The sequence below is a fragment of the Myotis nattereri genome (assembly GCF_964212035.1).
Source record: "Myotis nattereri genome assembly, chromosome: 12".
NCBI lineage: Eukaryota > Metazoa > Chordata > Mammalia > Chiroptera > Vespertilionidae > Myotis > Myotis nattereri.
Window position 1 is genome coordinate 74,079,343 of NC_138087.1, and position 23,548 is coordinate 74,102,890.

At 61.9% G+C, this 23,548-nt stretch overlaps 1 protein-coding gene across 1 annotated transcript; it reads left to right on the top strand.

Annotated features, from left to right (window-relative positions):
* Nucleotides 1-803: 803 nt before the first annotated feature.
* Nucleotides 804-22,646, top strand: CRB2 (crumbs cell polarity complex component 2; the record flags this gene model as incomplete). The annotated part of the gene is made up of 13 exons (XM_081103121.1): nt 804-900; nt 8,265-8,585; nt 11,050-11,245; nt 11,344-11,483; nt 11,974-12,159; nt 12,338-12,451; nt 15,093-15,971; nt 16,062-16,570; nt 17,081-17,246; nt 18,288-19,074; nt 19,886-20,002; nt 20,548-20,665; nt 22,422-22,646. The coding sequence occupies 13 exons, from the start codon at nt 804-806 to the stop codon at nt 22,644-22,646; spliced, it is 3,855 nt and encodes a 1,284-aa protein (XP_080959247.1).
* Between the last annotated feature and the right edge of the window lie 902 nt (nt 22,647-23,548).

Consider the following 23,548-nt stretch of genomic DNA (forward strand, 5'->3'; position numbering starts at 1 on the left):
GCAGGGGGACTTCCCACGGGGGAGGGGAAAGCTTGCTTAGTGAGTGCTGCCGCTCTGTCGAAGGGGGGGGCCTTGGATTATGGTGAGGGGTCTGGAGCTGCAAATAGCGGAGAAGATCTAGGCCAAAGGGGAGGAATGGCTGGTGGTGAGGGGTCGGGGAGTGGGGGGAGTCAGGGGCCGTTTCCTGAGGGCCATGGTGAGAGGGGCAATGTGTGGCAGGAGTGGGACCAAGAGACACTGAGAAGGAACTGCTGCCAGAACCTGTGGGTGACTCAATGTGGGGAGGGAGAGGGGCGTCAGGCAGCAGGGGGCGTCCCTTGCTCAGGTGGGAGCTGAGTGGGAGGAGCTGGGGTGGGAAGATGGCTGGGGAGGGGGCCCAGGCTGAGGCGCTGGGGGTGGTCCAGCCGGGTGGGATACCTGAGGACTTGCCGGCCTCCCCCACAGAACAGAAATTTCTCTGAGGAGGCAGAGGCAGCACAGCCTGAGAGGTGGGAGGAGACAGGGGTGGGAGGTCAGGAGGGAGAGGGTGCTGGGCAGTGAGGTGAGATCGGACCCACAGGGGCCCCTGACTCCTGCCTGGAGCCCTGGGCCCTGGGGAGACTGGGTGGGCCAGACCCCTCCTCCAGAACCCTCCTCCTGGAGGAGCCGCCTGGGAGGGCCTGGGTTGGGGGAGGAGGCGGGAGAGGAGGGAGGGAGGGAGGGCCGGGCCTCTGTCCACAGCATTAGTGCTGGTTGGAGGGAGAGGGGGGTACGGAGCCAGCCAGGCCGCCGGTTCCCATAGCTGCGGAGCAGAGCGTGCTGCCATGGCGCTGGCCAGGCCACGGACCCGGGACCCCAGGCTCCCAGCCCCTTTCTTGCTGCTGATGCTGCTCTGGGCCCCTGCCCTTGCCCTCCTGGCCGGTGAGTTGGGGCACAAGCCTTGGGGGGAACCTGAGCAGGCTGTGTCCAAAGCAGACACCCCAGGCCCCGGAGCTGTCCCTGCGGGTGCCAGCCCAACTCTAGGGCTGGGGTGCAGGCCTGAGTTGTGGGGTGCACAGGAGTGAGATGCTGTGGGGTGCAGGCCTGAGTTGTGGGGTGCAGGCCTGAGTTGTGGGGTGCGGAGGAGTGTGTTGCTGTGGGCCACTGGAACTTGTGTAGAGGCAAATGTGTCCTGGGACTTCAGGCTGTTGTGTGTTGGGGGGCTTTGTGGGCCAGCTGTGACCTGGGTAATGGGGTGGGCTGTGTGTCTTAGGAGGGGTGTTGGGGTGGGAGTGCTGGGTTGTGAGGCCTGTGCTGGGTTGTGGGGTGCAGGTGGGGGGGTGTTAAAGTTGTGAGGGAGGATGAGCTGTGCTGGGGGAGCCTGGGTGTGTCTGAGGCCTCTCAGTGTGGTGGGCTGCCCTAGTGCGAGTTGTGGGGTGCAAGTTGTCCAGGGGGTTGAACTGTGTCTTGGGGGCCTGGGGTGGGGGCAGCAGACCCAACATAGTGGATGGGGTTGGAGAAGGGGAAGGGGACCAGGGGAGCCTGGTCTCTGCCAACTTCCCCCATTTGTGCTTTTGCCCCGCCTGCACTGGGGGGACGCAGGTGCACTGGGGTCCCTGGGGTGGCTGGGTCCTTGGGAGCATGGTGCCCACGGCTGCCCCTGCCCAGGCATTCCCAGACGGAGCTGAAAGGCTTCCCGAAGCCGGACCCCACTCGCCAAGCTGTTTCTGCTTTTGTCCAAGTAGATTCATGTGTGCGCGGGCCTGGAGTTCTTCCTGGGGCGTCGGGGGACGCTTTGTCTTGGTCACTATGGCTACTAGACACCCCCCCCACCCCCGACTGCTGGTGGAGGGAACCAAGCAGGCAGTGGCCTGAGGTCCACTGTGGCTGAGGAGCCCCTACCTCCTCAGACTCCCAGGGTGTGGGGTCAGGTCCCCCTAGGCCCGTGATCGGCAAACTTCAGCTCGCGAGTCACATGTGGCTCTTTGGCCCCGTGAGTGTGGCTCTTCCTAAGCCTTAGGACAGCCGTGGGCAAACTACGGCCCGCGTGCCGGATCCGGCCTGTTTGAAATGAATAAAACTAAAAAAAAAAAAAAAAAAAAAAAAAAAGACCGTACCCTTTTATGTAATGATGTTTACTTTGAATTTATATTAGTTCACACAAACACTCCATCCATCCTTTTGTTCCGGCCCTCGGTCCAGTTTAAGAACCCATTGTGGCCCTCGAGTCAAAAAGTTTGCCCACCCCTGCCTTAGGAGTACCCTAATTAATAACAATGTACCTACCTATATAGTTTAAGTTTAAAAAATTTGGCTCTCAAAAGACATTTCAATCGTTGTACTGTTGATATTTAGTTCTGTTGACTAATGAGCTTGCCGACCACTGGCCTAGTCCACTTCCTCCAGCCTCTCGTGGGCCCGGCTCACAAAGCCTCCGGCCCTGGGGGGCATGAGGACCCCATGGTGCAGTGGAGGAAAACGAGTCTCAGGAAGGGATAAGGCTATGAGCTGGGCCCCCCAGGCATGTCTGGGCTCATGAGAGGCGCTGGGGCCTGCTCTCTGCACCGAGACAAGAAATCCTGGTCTGCGGATCTGGTGACTGTCCCCTGTCCTATAGTATGCGCGCGCGCGCACACACACACACACATGCACGCACACACACGCACACCTGTGCATACATACACACAAATGCACACACACCTGCACATGGGTGTGGCATGCACGAGGGCACACACCACCTCATGAACAGGTGTCCACACATGTCGACCCACAGGACGCACGCGCACACACACACCCCTACATGTGCCGGCACCCACCAATGCGAGTGTGCTGACATGCGTGCATCCACACTCAGAGACACATTCACGTGAACCGAGGTGGAGTGAACAGAGAGTAAATGGCGCTACAAAAGGAAATGGACTCACAGACGCCCCCGCACACTCACCCGCTGGGGTCTCCGAGGGCAGCCTTCCCCTGTGATTTCTGCACGGGAAGCTGCCTCCCTGGGGATCCCTGAAAGCTGGGGCGGGGGCACTGCAGCATGAGCATTTTGGGTGCCAGTTCTCCAGGCCTGACTGCCAGGCGGAGAGGGCCCGGGGACTGTATCACCTGAAAAGCCATTTCCATCCCAGAGGGCATGGGGGTTCTGGAGGCCCTGGGCCCCTGGCTCTGCTGCCCACCCCTGCCAGGCCCGCGCCTGGCCCCTCTCCGGAGCCCACGCTGCCACAAAGGCTCCGCCGGTTGCTAGGAGAGGACCAGGCATCTTGGAGGACAATGGGCACGCTGGGCTCTCACATCCCTCCTGCTCCCAGAACACCCAGGGAGCCTGGCTGACAAAGGGGCAGCCCTCCAGTCCCCAAGTCTGGCCCCTCCTCCAGCCAGAGCTGATGGGGCCTGCAGAACAGAGGCAGGGAGGGAAGAACTGCTCACAGGTGACCCAGCACCAGGGTTTGCTGGATGGTCAGTGTTTGCCTCGAGTAAAGATATGTAGGCGAATGAATAAACAAACAGTACCAGCCACTATGTGGTCGGTGCTATGCTACCGGACCAACATGATCAGTTTCATTCTCACCACAGCCCTATGAGACCCTCAGTTTACCAAGGAGGAAATGAGGCCCAGAGAGGGTGAGTAACTTGCCCAGAGTCACAGAGCCAGTGGTTGGCAGGGTCAGGACGACACAGTGAACTATGGCACCAGCCGATATAGCCACCTCTCCTAGGCTAACTCCAAGGCCAGCATGAGACCATGGTTCTTCAGCTGAGGTGCAGCATGGGATCCCCAGTTTCAGAAACTTTAGACTGAACCAGAAGCCACTGTAGTTAAAGGTGAAATAATTATACGTGGCCTGGTGGGCGGCAGGCCGGAGCCCCACCTGCTCCGTGGGGCCCTCCCTACCGGGAGTGCCTCCCTGGGGATCCCTGAAAGCTGGGGCAGGGGGGGAGGGGGAGGCACTGCAGGCATGAGCATTCTGGATGCCGAGTGCTCTGAGACCACGGTTTGGAAACTCTGGGATGTGCCAGTGCCAGTGCCAGGAGAGGACGTGAATCCCCTACAGTTATTGTTGTGGTTAGTTACCAGAATTGTGCCTTTTAACCTCAGGGATTCCAGCTTTGTTACTGGGTCCCAGCCTTGGGGCCACTGATGTGAGATGAACATGGCCCTTCTGCCAGGAGCTCTGCACCTATGAGACCCTGGGTCGCTTCTTCTTAAAATGTTTTTCCTTTTGACTTTTAGATAAAATCTACTTATTATTTTTTCATCCTCACCCGAGGATATGTTTTTATTGATTTTAGAGACAGGGGAAGGGAGAGGGAGAGGGAGAGAGACACATCTATTGCTTGCCTCCCATACATACCCTGACGGGGGGATCAAACCTGGGTATGTCCCCTGACGGCGAATCCAACCCTCGGCCTTTCAGTGTACGGGTGGATGCTCCAACCAACCGACTAGTTAATAAGTTTACATACATGTCAAGTGTGCGAGTCTATGATCCTTCATCTGTATATTGCATCGTGAGCCCAACACCAAAAGTCACTGGGTCACTTTTTAAGGATAGTCTCTCGCTGGCCTTGTCCAGACAAGACGCTTCCCAAAATCCACGCCCCAGAAACAGTTCTCATTGTGGCTGGCAGAGAAAGAGAAACAGTGATGTGAAACTTCAATAGGTTGACCCCCCTCCCCTGAAATGACTGGCTATTGAAACCACCATCTTTTTGTGTACTGGAGGGTGCTCCAACCACCTGAGCCCCTGGTGGGGGCTGGACCTCCACTCTTATGCTTGTGCATGGAGACCCCGTCCAGTGCCCAGGAGGTGGGGCTGGGATGCACTACAATGGCAGCACAGGGTGGCGATGCATGGAGACCCCGGCCAGTGCCCAGGAGGCAGGGCTGGGATGCACTACAATGGCAGCACAGGGTGGTGATGCCGAGGCTGCCCGGGGAATTTCGCATGCCCGGGAGATGTGGGCCTCTCCCAAGTCTGAGACATCTGTTCTCAGTTCTTTGAGGGATGGTCTGGGCAAGTTTACAACCTCTGAGTCAGAAAAAACAGTTTTCTCAACAGCACGCATGCCTAGTGGTTCTCAACCTTCTGGCCCCTTTAAATACAGCTCCTCATGTTGTGACCCAACCATGGAATTTTTTTCGTTGCTACTTCATAACTGTCATGTTGCTACTGTGATGAATCGTCATGTAAATATCTGATCTGCAGGATGGTCTTAGGCGACCCCTGTGAAAGGGTCGTTCGACCGCCAAAGGGGTCGCGACCCACAGGTTGAGAACCGCTGGAACTGACAGCAACATAATAACGTAGTCGTAGATGCGCGATGTGGAGCACAGGCCAGAGCACATAGTACACACTCAGTAAACGGCTGCTGTTATTGTCAGCCCGCCCTGTCCGCGGAGAAATTTCCCTTCTGGGCCTTCCCAGGGCTGGGCAGCTGGTCCGAGGGGAGGGGCAATGACAGTTAATCCGTCCCCTGCAGGTCGTCCCAGGCGGCCTGAGAGGTCAGCAGGGATTTGTAAAGATAAGCACAGGCCCCTCGTTACCCTGGCAACAGGCCCCGCCCCTCCTGCCGGGCCCCTGGGACGGCCCCGCCCCTGCCCTGGGTCCTTACCCCTCCTCCCCTCAGCCCTGGGCTGGCCTGGCCTCCCCGACTGGCTCCTGGGAGACAGAACCCGAGGTCAGCAGTTCCCAAGCCCCGCTGTACAAGGGACTCCCTGGGAGCAGCTGCAATGCAGATTCTGGGGCCCGGGGCCCAGGGGTTGGAATCTCTAGGTCGGAGCGGGGCCCAGGAACGGGAATCCTCACACTGGCGGCGGGGGCGGGGCTCTGGAACCGGTGGAGGCCCCGCAGCAGGGAGAGCTGGGCTTGCACTCCAGCCCCTCCTGGGCTGCGGGACTGGGCTCCCCTCTGAGCCTCTTTCCTCAACCGTGGAAGAGAAGCAATAGCTCTACCCAACCCCTCAGTAAACACGCAGACTCACTGAGATTACACAGAGATGCGGCTGCCCCTGGTGGCCGGGCTAGAGCGCTACTGCACGCCTCCCAGGACAGACGGCTCCCTCCCTCTCTGCGGGCTCTGACAGGGCGAACTCCCTGCCCCAGGCGGTGGGCTCTGTCATTCGGGGCCACAGCCCACCTGCTCCCACCTTCCCACTCCCCCAGGCGCTGCATGCCCAGCCCGGGCCCCTCTGCTCTGAAAGGGTACAGCTCCGAGCCACACGGAGGAGGGTGGCACCTTGCTGGAATGAAATGGCACAGGCCCAGCAGCCAGAGCCCTTCCTTCAGCTGGGCCCTCTGATTGCTGCGCTCCCCGTCCTGAGCGAGGCTGGGTCAAGGGACCCTGATCATAACGGCCGGAGCCCTGAGGGGCCACTGGGTGCCAGGGCTTCACCCATGTCACCGCGGTGGCTCCTTACAACACCCTGTGAGGGCCCTATCAGCACCCTGGTCCAAGCCGGGTCTGTCTGATGCCAGCCCTGTTCCTTCCATGAGGGAGGTGAACTCACTCCCACCCCCTTCAGATCACCTTCCTGCCCCCATCACAGCATCTAGCCCTGGGGGCTGGCTCCTAAGGGATCAGCCACAGCCACTCGGAATGGGAAAAAGATGGGCTGCCCATAAGCCCCCGAGAGAGGCCCAAATACCCCCTGCCCTCACCCCTGCGACCAGGCGAGGGTCTGGGGATTGGTGCCCTGAGCTGGGGGCAGAGGGGATCTGTGGACCCCATGGGCCTAGAAAGTCATGTGGTCTGACAGCATTTGAGACCCTCCACCCCTCCGCCACTAGCCTGGCCCTGTGGGACTCCCAATTTGGGGCTGGGAGTGAGTGAGCCCATGCTGAGCTGTCCCAGGCGCTCTGGGTGCTCCGAGTGGGGGTGGCAGCAGGATCCTCTCCCTGCGTCTATTTATTGGCCAGTATTCCCGTCTCCCTGTCCCCCACCCCGCTTGGCCCTGGCTGGGAAGGGTGGGGGTCGGCTGGTGGACAGCCTTGCCTTGTGGAATGTGGATGACGCCTGAGAGGCTGCGAGGCCTTATCTGGGGGTCTTCACCCGGGTTGGGGAGGGGAGGTGCAGGGCCTGGTTAGTGTCTGGATGACAACTTGGCCAGGGAAGGGGCACCTCTCAGAACCCCAGGTGGGGAGGGGGGTGCCTCCTTCTTATGGGCGACTCCCCCTCCCCCATCACTTACCGAGTTCCTACAAGCGGGGATTGGCTGCAGTCCCTGAGGCTCTGAACCCTATCACACCCTCTGAGGCATGGACTATTAGCACCCCCTTTCGGACTGGGAGATGCAGGTCCCTAGGAGGAACTTGCCCACCGTCCCAGAGCTAGTAATTATGCTGGGATCTAACCCAGGCTGTTTTACTCCAAGGTCCGAGTTCTTACTGTTCTTACTCCAGAATTATACTGACAGGCTGACAGGCTGGGAGGGAGGGAGGGAGGGAGGGTTAAGGGCGGAAGGCTGGCTCTCTACCTGGCTTGGCTTCCGGATCAGTAGGTGATCCTCTAACAGGGAGCTCAGTGCAGGCAGCACAGCGGCCAGAGCCAGGGGTTGTCAGCAGGTCTCAGTACCTGCCCTGTACCCTGTGACCTTAGCCAGGCTGACACTCAAGCATTTGCTGATGGGGGTACAGTGAGGGCCAGGGATCCTGTGAGAAGTTCCCAGAGCAGTGGGGTGGGCTGGGAAGAGGGGGAGGAGGGAAAGAAGGGCCTTTGAAGTCCTCCATCTTCGATTTCACTCAATTTCACGCAGGGATGGAGTTACCAGACCCCCAGCAGGAGTGGCGGAGGGGGCAGTGGGAAGAGCCCTGACCTGGGCCCTCTGGGAGGGAATGGGCCATGGACAGGACACCCCCACCCCAGTGGGGCTGACCCCGGAGGGAAGGCCTGGAAAGCTGTCCCAGCACTAACTTGCTGTGCGATGGCCTCTGGCAAGTCCTCACTTTCTCTCTTGAGCCTCACCCTGCTCTCTTGTGAAATGGGCATGACAGAGCCTGCCTCAAAGGGGCGCTGCAGGGATGCGAGGGGACAGAGAGCAGGCTCCCGGGAGGGTTGCCTGCTGGCCAATCCTGAGCGGAGTAGCGTCCCAGGTACTATTTTTCTGCCATGGAGGTTCCTGAACTACTCCCAGTCCCGGTGTGGCTGTGTGCAGCCGGCTGGGACCTGGCTTGTTGAGCCACCAGCCCCTTCTCCATCCTACCCAGTGTGGACAGACCCTGCGGTTTTCTGTCTCCAGGGACCAGGGCGAGTGTGGGGAGGGGAGTGCCCGGGAGCCCCTGCCCACCCCGTCTCCTCTCTCTACAGGAACAGAGCCTTCAGAGGCTCGGAGTGCCTGTGCCTCAGACCCATGCTCTCCAGGGACCCAGTGCCAGGCTACGGAGAGCGGCTACACCTGCGGGCCCACCGAGCCCCAGGGCTGTGCCACCCAGCCCTGCTACCACGGCGCGCTGTGCGTGCCCCAGGGTCCAGGTCCTGACGACTTCCGCTGTTACTGTGTGCCCGGGTTCCAGGGCCCCCGCTGTGAGCTGGACATCGATGAGTGTGCCTCCCGGCCCTGCCACCACGGGGCCACCTGCCGCAACCTGGCCGATCGATACGAGTGCGACTGCCCCCTTGACTATGCAGGTAATGGCCCCGGCTGTGCCCGGGGGAGGTTCTGTGACGTCCATCCCATTGGCTCAGAGTGTGAAGTCACCGATTCGGCTTTGACTTTAGCAGAGACACCCCCACCTCCTTTCCGGGCATCCTGGCAGCTCTCAGGGACAGCCACGCTAGGTCTCGACGCTTCTGGGGCGGCCCTGGCAGCTCTGGGTGAGCGTGGATGTGTGAGCACTGGTACGGTGGCTGGCACAGACAAGGCACTGCACACGCGCTCCCTCAGTCCCTTCCAGAGTCCGACGCGTGCTAGGTGTGGAGACACCCTCGGGCATCTCTGGTGGGACTGGAGTGCAGATCTGCCTGGATTGGCCTTAGTGAGTACACACCTCATATTTCTCACATCTACTCACTCCAGACCTGTGTCCGGCTGTGGTGCAGACTTCCTGTCACTCATCGGATGATTCTAGAGTATGAACACCCCTGGTATGGTCTAGGTCCGTGGTTGGCAAACTGCGACTCGCGAGCCATTTGCGGCTCTTTGGCCCCTTGAGTGTGGCTCTTCCACAAAATACCACGTGCGGGTGCGCACGTACAGTGCGATTGAAACTTCGTGGCCCATGTGCAGAAGTCGGTATTTTGTGGAAGAGCCATACTCAAGGGGCCAAAGAGCCGCATGTGGCTCGCAAGCCGCAGTTTGCTGACCACGGGTCCAGGTTGTAATGTGGACCCCTTCCCTGGGTAGCCCCCCAAACTCCAGCAGAGAGACATGGTGGTCTTGTTCAAACTGGACCGTGGGACTAACCCCAGGGGCCTCTGCGGTCTCCAGTGGGAAGTGGATGATGCATTCCCAAGTGCTGCACTGAGGAAACGCTAGCCCCGTCCCAGTCCCATTCCTGCTCCAAGCAAGAGCATGGGAGTGAGGGCCTAGAGGCTGGGGAGGAGGACACAGCTGGGAGCCTGCAGTATGGACACTGGATTCAGACAACTCTCTCTGAGAGCAGAGGGCAGTGTGAGGTCACCTCAGAGCAATGGGTCAGACTGGGGGGGGGGGGGCTGGGTTCCAGGGGAGGGTGCTTAGAGTGAAGAGGTAGGTCTCTGCACACAGAGGAACAGGGACTCTGGAAGCGGGTTCCGTGTGTCTTTCTCAGCCTTTGAGAGCCTCGGTGCCTGGATATGTGAGTGAGGTCATGTGTGTCTCTCAGTATTTGCGGGTGTCCAGGCTCCCTGAATGCCTTTGTGCTAACATGTTGTGTGCGTACGTGCCAGCAGGTGTGTGCGCCCGGATGTGTGGTGCACACACGCTCTGGGGAATGCTTTTTGGGTGAGATGTGAGCGAGTGCAGTGTCTGTGTGACTCATTTCTCTGCTCCTCCTTCCGTTCCCAGCCAGGCGGGGGAGGCTGGGATTCCAGGCCTGGGCCTAGCTCTGCCTGGCACAGAGGGTGGGAGTGGGGCCAGGGTAGCAGGCATGCAGGAGCACAGGAAGGAGGGGCTGTGTTTTGTGCTCGCTGAGCCAGGAAGGGGGTAAGGTTCCTGCAGGAGCCACCTGGGCCCCCGGGCCCCCATGATCAATCATTTCCCAGGACCCTTCCCAGTTGGGGGGCATGGGTAGGGCCACTGGAGTGTATAATGACAAACATAGCAGTCCATCTCCACACTGGGATTCCCCACCTCCCTTCACCTCCACAGCCTCCTCCCGCAAGGGCCTCCCAGTCTTCTGGGTGTTGTCCAGAACTGAGGGGGTTCCCAGGACTTGGACTTTCAGTTTTAAAAGCAAGACAATGCAGGGGAGACCAGAAGGAGTTGCTTACCCTACTCAGCATCTCCCAGCGGGGCGTCTTCCTCTCTGGGGTCCATCCTTACACTTTGCAAAGCCGGCAGGTGAGCCTTTTAAAATGCAGATAGGAGCAGGTAACTCAGCTGCTTACAACTTTAGGGTAAGCCCAGATTGTGTCACCTGGCCCCAAGGCCGGCCTCCCTGCACCCCTGCCTCACCTCCTCCGCTCTCCCCTTAGCTCCCTGCCTTCTGCGCGGCCATAGGGCATCATGCCCGGCCCCAAGCAGGTGTTGACTAACAGTCTCTCTGGAACCCAACAGCCCCCCATCCTCGTCTATGAAGCCCCCTGGTCCTCCAGGAGGCGCTTCTTCCAAGAAGCCTTCCCGGACTCCCAATCCCCCAGGCCAAGATCCTGACTCTCGTTTTCCCAGAATCCAGGGCTTTCTCACTGTTGAGCTTATCAACATGAAAACCAGTCCTCCCGTAGTTAACACGGACTTAACACCCATCTCCCGGCTAGATGCTCGTGAGCCCAAGGGGGCAGGGATGTCGACCTTGTTTCTATCCTGTTAGCACCGCGGGCGTGAGAAACTCCTTCTCTGCGTGGACCCTCACCTTCGGCTCCTTGTAACTGGAACTGGTTTGAGGAGGCCCGCCTCGGCCTCTTTCGCCCTCCCTCTCGGTGACCTGCCTCCGTCCGTGTCTCGCCCGTCCAGGCGTGAACTGTGAGGTGGAGGTGGACCAGTGCGCCTCGGCGCCCTGCCTGCACGGGGGCTCGTGCCTGGACGGCGTGGGCTCCTACCGCTGCGTGTGCGCGCCGGGCTACGGGGGCGCCAGCTGCCAGCTGGACCTGGACGAGTGCCAGAGCCAGCCGTGCGCGCACGGGGGCGTGTGCCACGACCTGGTCAACGGGTGAGTGGGCGGCCGGGTGTCCGAAGGCGGGAAGGCCGCGCGTTGGGCCGGGGGGACGCGGTGGGGCTGCAGCCGAGTGCGTGCTCGCTCTGCTCCAGGTTCCGGTGCGACTGCGGGGACACGGGCTACGAGGGCACGCGCTGCGAGCAGGAGGTGCTGGAGTGCGCGTCGGCTCCCTGCGCGCACAACGCCACCTGCCTCGAGGGCCTCGGGAGCTTCCGCTGCCTCTGCTGGCCAGGTGCGTGGGGGGGGGGGCGGGGGGCGGAGGGCGCATGCGTGCGCATGCGTGGGCTGGCGGGCGGGGCGCGGCCTGGGGCGGAGAAATCGTGCACCGGTGCGCATGCGCCCTCAGTGGACCTCGCTGTGGGCGCACGTGACTGCAACTTCTCCAAGCCTCAGGCTTCTGATCTGCAAAATGGGCCCAATCATAGCACCTGCTCCCACGGTAGTTCCGAGGAGAGTAAAGGTGTAATGACCACGAGGCCTCGGCCCACGGCCTGGCACGTGCAAGGTGCTCACTTCTCATGGTAATGCCATGATGCTGCTGAGCTGACTGAGGCTGCCAGAGTCGTTCCTACCCCCTTTGATGTGTCTCTCTCTCAACATGCCTGACCATATTCTGAGCCATTACCCTAACCTGACCCTGGGCTGGGCTGGCGTCTGAGGCGGGAGGGTGCTGCAGCCGGAGGACTCCCTCTGACCTGATGTCCACGTGTGTGTGTCCCCAGGCTACAGCGGCGAGCTGTGTGAGGTGGACGAGGACGAGTGTGCGGCAGGCCCCTGCCAGCACGGGGGCCAATGCCTGCAGCGCTCCGACCCGACCCTCTACGGGGGCGCCCAGGCCGCCCTTCCTGGCGCCTTCAGCTTCCGCCATGCTGCTGGCTTCCTGTGCCGCTGCCCTCCAGGCTTTGAGGGTGAGGTCCCTACCCTTTTTCAGGGCAGAAGGTCCACCGGTGTTCAGATGCACCCGGAGGGATGGGGGTGGGTTCACGCGCCTCTCTTTGGGCCTCAGTCTCTCTAGCTATAACGGGCCCTTCCAGGTCCAGACTGGCTCTGAGGGCACAGGTGGGAACACGGCTGGGCCTCTTGCAGGGGACGACTGCAGCGTGGACGTGGACGAGTGTGCCTCCGGGCCATGTCTCGGTGGAGGCAGCTGCCAAGACCTGCCCAACGGCTTTCGGTGTCACTGTCCAAATGGCTACACAGGTGCTTGGGGGTGGGGTGGGCACCGGGGCAGGGCAAGGTCAGAGCTGGTGGGTCTGGGGTGGGAAGGCTCCTCTGGGTGATGTGTGGAGGCTGGACTGATGGGGAGAGGGAATTAGAGAGGAGGTGGGTATAGTGGCCCAGGTGTCATTCATGTTGGGGCCGAGCTGGGACCTGGGCTTTGGAGGTGGGAATGCAGGGAATAAACAGGTTGAGAAACATTTAGGAGGACACCTGCAGGTCCTGAGGGTTATCCAGGTGGGAGTGGAAGGTGTCAGGGATGCGGCTACAGGTGACATTGGGTGGAGGACAGTGAGTGCAGCTTTGTCCACACTGAGTCTGTCGGAGCGGCACCCCCAGGAGGAGCCTGGGTGGGGGCTGTTGGACAGGGATCTGGGGCCCAGGGCTGTGGCCTGGGCTGGAGTCAGAGACTGAGGGTCAGAAGTGTAACCCTGACAGCCGGGGCCACAAGTGGCCGAGGTTGTCGGGGAGAGTGTGTGGGTGAGGGGCAGAGAACCCCAGGCACCTGACATCAGAGGGATGGGCAGAGGCCCTTGGGCCAGGACAGGGAAGGGAGAAGCGGGGGGGGTGGTTACGGGGAGCTGGAGCCAGTGTCTGGAGAAGGATGAGCTTGACCTTGGGGGAGCTGGGGCCTGTTGGGCAGGAGTTGGGGGTGCAGCAGCCTCTCCCTGCCTCAGTGCAGCAGATGCACAGACACACAGACACCCTCCCACACGGACACTGGTGAACCCAAAGAACTCCTCACTCACCGCGTGTCCCTGCCCCTCTGGAATGCCTGTGGCACTTCCCCCACACGGCCCACATTCCTGCCCAGGCTCACTGCCTCCTCTCCCTGGCAGGGCTCCTCGACACAGGCTCCCCCGCCCAGGGGAAGGAGGTGGTGATCACACCGTCGCCTCTACCCTTCATCCACTCAAAGACCCGGGGGCTCAGTGCCTCCACCCTTGGGTGGCCAACTCCCCTGGGCGCCCCGCCCTGTGGGCTGCAGTCCCTGAGCCCTGCCTCCTGGGTGCCTGGGACACAGTGGGTCCACCAAGGCAGCTTTGAAGAGCATTCTCTGTGTATTTGCTACCCCTGACCACCGCCCCATGAAGTGGGGGTTTCAGTCCCCACCTTCTAGAGGAGGCCTTGGAGCCTTCAGAGAGGGAGTGTCACCCCCTCAGGTTCCCCAGCGTCAGCAGCAGCTGAGCTCAGCTGATGGGTGACGGCGAGGTCAGATCTCTAAGGTCAGAGACCAGGAGGGGGAATCCCGGCTGTGGGGCCGGGCTCCTTGCCACCGTCCACCCCCGTCCTCCCTTTGGTTCATGCTGGCGTGGGGGAGGCCAGTGCCTGGCATTCCTGAGCAGGGTCTGAAGGAGGCAGCCAGACCAGGCCGGGAGCGCTGCTCCCCAGCCTCGGCGGCCGCCCAGCACTCTCACACATCTGGGGAAATGCGATGGGGCTGCGGGCCCTGTGGACCTTCCTGGGGGGCCTGTGGCTCCTGGCAGGTATGGAGAAGGGTGGCTGTGGGCAGGGGAGGTGGAGCGAGCTGTCCTCAGAAGGAGACTGTGCCGCTTGTGTGCTGACTGGGCCAGGATTCAAAGCCTGGTGGCTTCTTTGGGCCTATGTCCCTTCAGCTAGGATATTGGGGCAGGGCTAGCCTTGGTGGTTTTGTGGGGTCTCGGGCTGAACTGGGGTTGGGCTGTGGCTTTTTGACCTAAGCTAGGGCCAGAGCACCTGGCATGGGAGCTCTGGGAAGGAGGGTGAGGTGGTCCCTTCACAGCTTGTATGGGCCCCTTAGGAGGTTAGAGCCTGGGGGCTACCAGGAGTGCCACAGATGCATGCCCACCTCTACCCGCTCCTCCCTTTTATCACTCTGTCCACAAAAGCCATGCTAGGCCCTTTGCTAGGTGCCAATGCTATACTCAAGCCCCTGGAGGAGACCTCAGCTACCCAGACAGATACTTTCAATACAGAGTTCTGGGTCGCTGTGCCTGGATGTGGACAAGGAGTTGGGAGTGACACACTCGCTTGGGGTTGGGAGTCAGAGAAAGCCACCGAGGGGACTGGCCCTCTGAATTTGGGCTTAGTAGAATGAATAGGAGTTTGAAAGGCAGGGTAAGGGAGGATGAGGCATTCTAAGCAGAGGGAACAGCGTGAGCAAAGCCCCAGAGGCAGGACTTCGCAGGAAAAGCTCGGAGGAACAGGCAGTTCAAGGTGTGTAGGGAGCAGGGTTGAGACTTGAGTGCCCGGTCGTGCCCAGCCCGAGAGGAACCTTGAATGCCAGGGTGAGTGATTGGACCTTCAGCAGTAGAGGAACCTGGCGGGTGATCTTTAGAACCAGACCTCTGGCTGCTGTGGAGGTGGATGGCGGAGGGGTTTTGCAGTCAGGCAGGTGAGGCCGGAGAGGTGGGTGGCAGATTGGAGAGTATTTAGGGGATTGAATCTGCAGGGTGTGGAGAGAAAGGGGTATCCCGGGTTCCAGCCTCCGGGGACCGCAGGGGGCCACGAAAAACCCTTTGGAAATTGGGAATCGGTTTGGTTGATAGGTACTGAGGTCCCGGTCCCAGGAAGCTGGGAAGCTCTGGGTCCAGACTGTGGTTCTGGCCTTGGGTGCTGAGCCTTGGCCTGGTCTCTCCCGAAGGCCTGACGTGTCAAGAGGAAGTGGACGAATGCCGGTCGGAGCCTTGCCTCCATGGGGGGACCTGTGATGACATCAAGGCAGGCTACACCTGCCGGTGCCCGGAGGACTGGGGTGGGCATGACTGTTCTGTGCAGCTCACTGGCTGCCAGGGCCACACTTGCCCACTGGCTGCGACCTGCATCCCTACCTTTGAGTCTGGAGTCCACAGTTATGTCTGCCGCTGCCCACCTGGTACCCACGGACCGGCTTGTGGCCAGAATACCACCTTCTCCATGGTGGCTGGGAACCCTGTGCGGGTATCAGTACCAGCTGGTGGGCCCCTGGGTCTGGCACTGAGGTTTCTCACCACCCTACCTGCTGGTTCCTTGGCCACTCGCACTGATACCCAGGACAGCTTGGAGCTGGAGCTGGCACTGGCGGCAGCCACACTTCAGGCCACACTCTGGAGCCACGGCAATACCGTTCTAGTCCTGAGGCTGCCAGACCTGGCCCTAAATGATGGCCACTGGCACCGAGTGGAGGTGATGCTCCGCCTCGAGGTCCTGGAGCTGCGGCTCTGGCATGAGGGCTGCCCTGCCCAGCTCTGCGTGGCCTCCAGCTCTGTGCCCCAGGCTCCTGCAGCCTCCACGGCCACGCCGCCTGCCGGGTTCCGCTCTGTCCAGCTGGGTGGCGCAGACTTTGCAGGCTGCCTCCAGGACGTCCATGTGGATGGGCACCTCCTGCTGCCTGAAGATCTTGGGGAGAACGTCCTCTTAGGCTGCAAGCGCCATGAGCAGTGTCAGCCTCTGTCCTGTGCCCACGGAGGGGCCTGCGTGGACCTGTGGACTCACTTCCATTGCGACTGCCCCCGGCCCTACAGTGGACCCACATGTGCTGATGGTGAGGAGCGAGCCAGGTGGGCCCCAGGGCAGAGGCCGTGCCTTCCCCCAGCCCACACGCCTCATGCCTGGCCCCCTCTCCCCCCTGCAGAGGTTCCTGCAGCCACATTTGGCTTGGGGGGCGCCCTGAGTTCTGCATCCTTCCTGGTCCATCGGCTGCCAGGCCCCAACCTCACGGTGTCCTTCCTCCTCCGCACTCGGGAACCTGCTGGCCTGCTGCTCCAACTTGCCGACGACTCGGCAGCTGTCCTGACAGTGTTCCTGAGCGAGGGCCAGATCCGGGCCGAGGTGCGGGGCGGTCCTGCTCTGGTGCTGCCTGGACCCTGGGACGATGGGCTCCGCCGCCTGGTGACACTCAGCTTCGGGTCTGAGCAGCTGCAGGGCTCGGGGCTGCAGGTGCATGTGGGTGGGAGACGCCTCCCTGCGGACGCCCAGCCTTGGGGTGGGCCCTTCCGCGGCTGCCTCCAGGACCTGCGACTCAATGGCCTCCACCTCCCCTTCTTTCCGCTGCCGCTGGGGAACGTAAGCCAGCCCCCCGAGCTGGGCAGCAGGCAGGCCTGGAACCTCACCGCGGGCTGCGTCTCTGAGGACCTGTGCAGGGTGAGTGCTCTGGCAAAGGGGTGGGGACCTTTTCCGCCCTGCATCTGGGTCAGCACGTCTTTCTCCTGGTGAGGAAGGCACTCTGCCCAAGGTGCCACAGTTAGAGCGGGGCAGTGAAGGGCTCACATTCAGCTCCTCCTGGCCCAGCTGCTCTGACCCTCTGGTCCTTTTCTGAGACCGACACCCTGACCCAGGCAAGGGCTTTCTCAGCCTCTGGGCAGGACTGTGTGGGGACACAGGGACCCACTTGGCTCATGAACAAAGACCAGCCCTGGAATCGGAATAGCCTGGGTGTGACCTCTGGCTCCTCTACTTACTGGCTGAGTGACTCAGGCAATGGCTTCTCCTCTCTGAGCCTCAGTTTCCTCATCTGTAAAGTGGAGATAGTGACTTCCACTCCATTTGTTTGAGGAGGTAATGCGTCTGTAGCAGGTGCTCAATTAAGAACCAGCGCAGGGACGGGTATGCTACTGCAGGCCTGAGCCAACCCCTGTCCCGATTCTCCTGCAGCCCAACCCCTGTCTCAACGGTGGGACTTGCCTGGTCACCTGGAATGACTTCCACTGCACCTGCCCTGCCAACTTCACAGGGCCCACGTGTGCCCAGCAGCTGTGGTGTCCCGGCCAGCCCTGCCTCCCGCCTGCCACCTGTGAGGAGGTCCCTGATGGCTTTGTCTGTGAGTGTGTGCCCTGGGCACCCCCATGCTGGGGGCTGGACACTCAGGCTGGGTTAGACCCCACCCCTAACCTCAGGGCTCAGTAGACCAGGATGCCAACAGTTCCAGCCTCGGGTAGTTGGGCCACTGCATCCAGCAGGACAGGCTTTCAAGAACAGTGGCTCTCAACCTTCCTAATGCCACGACCCTTTAATACAGTTCCTAATGTTGTGGTGACCCCCAATTTCATTGTTACAAATTGAACATAATTAAAGCATAGTGATTAATCACAAAAACAATAGGTAATTATATATGTGTTTTCCGATGGTTTTAGGTGACCCCTGTGAAAGGGTCGTTCAACCCCCAAAGGGGTCGCGACTCACAGGTTGAGAACTGCTGTTCTCGAAGGAAGAGAGCATTCGTTAGATTTTCAAGGTCAGATAAAACTCTGACCTGGCGTAGGGAAGGGCCTAGCAGGGAGGGGAGAGAACATGTGCAAAGGCCCTGAGGGTTAGAAGAACGATTTGACACAAGTACAGGGATGGGATGGCTAGGTTGCCAGGGGCCTTGAAAGTTGGGCCAGGCAGCTCAGGACTTCTTCCCAAGGGCAGTGGGGTGCCACGGGAGGGCTTTAAATTGGAGAAAGACATGATTAGCATTTTTAAAAGCTGACTGCATTTCATTAAAATGCATGATCGACATTTTAAAAATCTGCATGAAAAAAAGAGGACTCCCTGCAGTGGAGAGTAGGCCTCGGTGATGAGACCAGGCAACTTCAGGAGGAGGGAAAGGGCCTAGGAAAGGGAGAGAGATTTTTCCGAGGGGTTATTGTTGCCTGGTCTGCTCCCTGGAGGAAGGGAATTGGGAGGGGTTGCAAGTGCAGGTGGGGCCGCAGATTCTGGGGTTAGGTGGTAGGTGGCTGTGTGCTGCCTCTCCCCATCCTCCACCCACCCTCAATGGGTGGGAGTCGAGGCGGCAGATGGGATCCTCTGCGTGTAGGGGTTGGGGTGGGCGGGTGGCTGCGCGGAGGCCTGCCCTCCCCCACGCTCCCGCTCTCCGCAGGTGTGGCGGAAGCCACGTTCCGCGAGGGCCCTCCCGTCCCATTCAGCGGACTCAACGCATCGTCGGGACACGAGCTCAGTGGCCTCTCGCTCGCCTTCCGCACACGCGACTCGGAGGCCGGGCTGCTGCGCGCCGCCGCGGGCACCCTGGCCGCCGTCTGGCTGGCCGTCCACAACGGCTCGCTGGCGGCCGGCGTGCGCAGCGGCCGCGGTCTGCCGGGCGCCGTGCTCCCCGCGCCCGGGCCGCGCGTGGCCAACGGCGCCTGGCACCGCGTGCGCCTGGCCATGGAGCGCCCCGCGGCCGCGGCGTCGCGCTGGCTGCTGTGGCTGGATGGCGCGGCGACGCCGCTGGCGCTGCGCGGCCTGGCCGGCGACCTGGCGTTCCTGCGCGGCCCGGGCGCGGCGCGCGTCCTGCTGGCCGAGAACTTCACCGGCTGCCTGGGCCGCGTGGCGCTCGGCGGCCTCCCGCTGCCCCTGGCGCGCCCGCGGCCAGGCGTCGGCCCCGCGCCCCGCGAGCACTTCGCGGCCGGGCCCGGAGCGCCGGCCCCGCGCCTCGGCTGCCGCGGCGGGCCGGTGTGCGCGCCCTCGCCCTGCCTGCACGGCGGCGCCTGCCGCGACCTCTTCGACGCCTTCGCCTGCGCCTGCGGCCCCGGCTGGGAGGGCCCGCGCTGCGAGGCCCGCGCCGACCCGTGTCGCTCGGCGCCCTGCCTCCGCGGCCGCTGCCACGCGCGCCCCGACGGCGGATTCCTGTGCCGCTGCCCGGAGGGCCTCGCGGGCCCGCGCTGCAGGTCGGCGACTCCGGCGGGAGAGGCGCGCGCGGGCGGGAGAGGCGGGCGGCGGGAGGGAGGACCCGGGGCTGGAGGGGAGGACCCCGGGTCGGTGGGTGAGGCTGGAGGCCGAGGGCCGAGGGCCGAGGGCCGGGCTGTGGATGCGCCGGGCCTGTGGGCCGGCCCCCTCCCCTCTCTGAGCCTCCTGCCCTCGTTGTGAATGGGAACCACAGTCCCCTAGACTTGCCAGGTAGAGGACACCCGATACATGTGAATTTCAGATAAACGGCGCGCTGTCTGGGGGTGAAGGGTGGGGAACCCAGAGCTGGTCTGGGAAGAAACCCTTGATGGAGCTTCCCCGAAAGCCCACCACCCACCGCTGATGCTCACCGCATTAGTCCCCTGGGAGGGAGGCCGGGTGAGGTGGGCCCCTATTCACCCTTGGTTCGATGCCCCAGTCCTTTGGAGCCAAGGTTATGGAGACTGCCTGTTGGAGGCCTTGCCTCCTGGGCTCCTCCCCTCCCCCCAGGAATGTCAGGCCCGCGTCGTGCTGAGGCATGCACCTTTGTTCTGAGCAGAGCCCTTCCCCTTTGTCAGCTTCTCAAAGGCCTGGACCCTGGGAAGATCCCCCGCCTGGGTTGGGGTGGGGCTGGACAGCCCTGTGGCCACCTCAGACACCACGTGCCTGACTGACACTAGGGACTATATAGGAGGTGGCCCTGAGTCCACGGATGCCCACACAGGGGTTCCGCTGGCCTGTGCTCGAGGGGCTGAGGGGGTGGGGGTGGGGGCGGGCAGGCGTCCTGACCCAGTCCAGCCTGTTTCTCCCCAGGTTGCCGGTCCTGCCAGAGGGGTGCCGCCTGAATGTCACCTGCCTCAATGGCAGCCCGTGTGAGGGTGGGCCTCAGGGTGCCAACTGCAGCTGCCAGGAGGGCTTTGGTGGCCAGAGGTGGGTTTGGGGCGGGGCCTGGAGAGCGGCCGGTGAGTGTGGAGAGCTGGGCAGGGTGGGTAGAGTCGGGTACTCACCGTCTGAGTCCTCACTGTCCTCACATGCCTGACAGCCCTCCTCGGTCACTTTCTGGGGCTTCCACCCACTGCTCTGCAGACCCCTGCAGGGAAGGGGTGGCCTGGTGGTGTTTCTTGGAGGCCCTTGCACAGGCCACCTGCGCCAGGACCGCCTGGGGAGGCTGTAAAGGTGCAGGTTCTGGGCCCGCTGCAGCCGGAGTCAGCATCCCCGGGCCTTTGCACGGGCTCTCCTGTGCTTCTGGTGGAGTGAGCCATTCTCAGTCATGAATGCGGGGGCAGAGGTGGCGGGCAGTGATGGAGATCACGTGAAGCCTCGGCACCCGGCAGGGCCCAGCCAGGCGGGGACAGTGCATGGATGAGCTTTGGTGCCTGGGAAGGGGGTTTGAGGGGCTAAAGGTGGCAGCTGGGGGAACAAGAGACAGCAGGGAGGAAGCAGGCTCCTCCCCCACCCTCTTCTCTGCCTCCCAGGTGTCAGCTCTCCTGTGAAGCCAACCCCTGCCTGAATGGGGGCACCTGCCGGGTGGCTGCTGGGGCGTACGAATGTGTCTGCAGCGCAAGGTTCTCGGGCCAGTTCTGTGAAGTGGTGGTGAGTTGTGCCAGAGGGTGTGGGGTTTTGGAGTTTATTAGCTGATGTGGTGGTGGTGGTGGTGGTGGTGGTGGCGGGGGGTGGGGTGGGGGGGGAGGGGGAGGGGGAAATGTGCCGCACCTGGGGCTGCTCCTGGACCAACCCTGTCGTGGGATGGACAGCAGCAACAGGGGAGACCCAGGTCCCTTCCATGAACCCCACCCAGGAAGCATTTTCACTCCAGGGAGAGCCCGGAGGTCCCCACCATCCCCAGGGGGCTGGCAGTGAAATAGCTGGGCCCCATCAAGCCCGATTTGGGGCAGGATTCGGGACCCACAGGATCTTGGGATTCAGGGATTTAGGTTGAATACAGAGGCTGTAATCTCCAGGGGCTTCTAGAGTAGGAATATTTGAGGAGCCCAGGTCTGAGCCAGAGTGAGCTCGGCCCCGACCCCAGGACGCTCAGCTGCGGAGGGGCCCATGGGCAGCTTGAGCTTGAACCTCCCTCTGGTGGGCTCCCCACTAAGGGGCGGAGCTGGCCCTGCAGGCATGAACCCACAGTGGGTACTGGCTGCAGGGGCGGTGGGCAGGAGCCTTGATCTCCGCGGGCTTCTGGCAGCCTGGGTCATAAACCTGCAAATTCCCTCTGCTTCTGGGGACTGTTTCCTTTCAAGTGGAACTTTACAGCCTCTGGCTCCCCACCCACCCTCCCAGAGCCCGGGGAGATAATGGCTTTACAACTCCCCCAGAAGTGCCTGGTGGCGGCTGGTGAGGGCCCAGTTTTATCTGCAGCCTTGGACCCTTCTCCAGGCCTGTGTGCTGGGCTTGGGACCCAGGTCACCGGGGCCTGAGGGAGACCTGTGGCTCTGGAATCCTGGGTTTCTGTGATTCCGGGACTTCAGAATTCCAGCCTTGCAGACTCCTTGATGGGGAAACCCTGGGAGACTGGGGAGACGGAGAGGAGGCCCCCCAAAGCCTGGTCTAGCTTCCATGGGGTGGGGGAGCAGGCCCTGTTGGATTCTGTGCTCGCCATCAGCCAGTCAGCCTCTCCGGCTGTTGCCCAAGATTCTCCCACTTTGGGGTTAAGCCTGGTCTCCATGGTCACTTTCAAACACCAGGCCACCCTTCAGGATGGGGAGGGAGCAAGTCCCCACTGCCGCAGCTTGAATGGTTTATTGTCGGGAGGAGGAGCCACATGGCAGGGCTGGGCACTGAGGCCCACCCTGGCCAGTGACAGGAGGGCCTTGACCGGGGTTTGAAGCTGAAGGTTGGCAGCGTGGTGTTGGTGGTGTTGGGGGCAGACGGAGAAGTGCCAGTCCTCGCTTGCCACCACCTAGTCACGCGTCTGCGGAGTCTGGGCAAAGCCTGTTTTCTCACCTCCTACCCACCAAGGGCCTACCATGCAGGCCCTGCTCCCAGCTTTTGGGGAAACACCAGGGAACAGATAAAACACTCTGAGCTCCTGGAGTGAGGAGTGGTCTCCCTGCTGCCTCACCACGTGGTGTGAGGTTTCCGTGAAGTCCATGCACTGTGCTGAGCTCGGACTGGGTGGTCAATAAACGTCTTCTCTCCTTCCAGCCAGAACCCCTTTGTCATATAGGACTCTCCTGGCAGTCGCTCTGCCGGTGGCTCCCTGGCACCTGCTTGTATACCCCCAGGGCCAGGTCTCCCACTACCTCCCTGATAGCTCCCATTTCCTCTGAGCAAGTCCTGTGCCCCCTTTGCTCTCTCCTCCCTGCCTCCCTTACCTGAGGCCTCCTGGTCGTATCTCTTGCAGAAGGACCTGCCACTGCCACTGCCGTTCCCGCTGCTGGAGGTGGCAGTGCCTGCAGCCTGCGCCTGCCTCCTCCTCCTCCTCTTGGGCCTCCTCTCAGGGATCCTGGCAGCCAGAAAGCGCCGCCAGTCAGAGGGCACCTACAGCCCGAGCCAGCAGGAGGTGGCCGGGGCCCGGCTGGAGATGGACAGTGTCCTCAAGGTGCCGCCCGAGGAGAGACTCATCTAGGCCTGGCTGCCAGCGCCAGCACCTACGAGGCCACGGACAATTTCCACCTGGATACCCTAGGAGGCCGCTTCCAGGAGGCCTTTGGGATGTGGCTGCCCCTTCCAGGCCTTGGGAGCTGGTGCAGGGCCCAGCATACCTGCTGGGGAAGTGTCCCCTCTGCTGGCACCCCCTGCCTCTGTCCCACTGTGGACTGAGGAAAAGGGGGGCACTCAGGGCAGCAGAGAGGGCCTGGCAAGGCTGGACGAATCCCTCGGACCCACCAGTCCTTGCCTCAGCAGATGTGCAGCTGTGCAGGGCAGGGCACACGTGATGCACAGGGTGTGTTCAGGTGTGTGTGTGTGTGTGTGTGTGTGTGTGTGTGTGCGCGCGCGCGCGTGCACACACGGTATGGGTGTGTACCTGGGGACTGTTGATCTGCAGATATGGGTGTGTGTGCTGGACTGGGCTCATGGGCGTGTCCACATCTTTGCTGTGTGTGCAGGTGACTGTAGTGCAGGGGTCCTCAAACTACAGCCCGTGGGCCACACTCGGCCCGCCGAGAACATTTATCCGGCCCGCCGGGTGTTTTTGCCGCTGCTGCCTGTTGCTTAGCAGCCGACTAGTTTTTTAGTCCGGCCCTCCAACGGTCTGAGGGACAGTGAACTGGCCCCCTGTTTAGAAAGTTTGAGGACCCCTGCTGTAGTGGGTGCAGGCCATCCCACGAGGGGACGGCTGGGCGGTGGGGACAACCTTCACCGCTCGGGCAGGGGCAAGCCACGGCTGAACACGCCCGTGGAGGCCAGGCCAGGGCTTGCCCAAGGACCAAGGCCCCAGTCCCAGTCTCCCTCCTCTGGAGGCAGCTGGGGAATCAGGGAGGCCACAGCCAGCGGCCAGGTGCTCCTGGCTCCCTGAACAAATGCTGC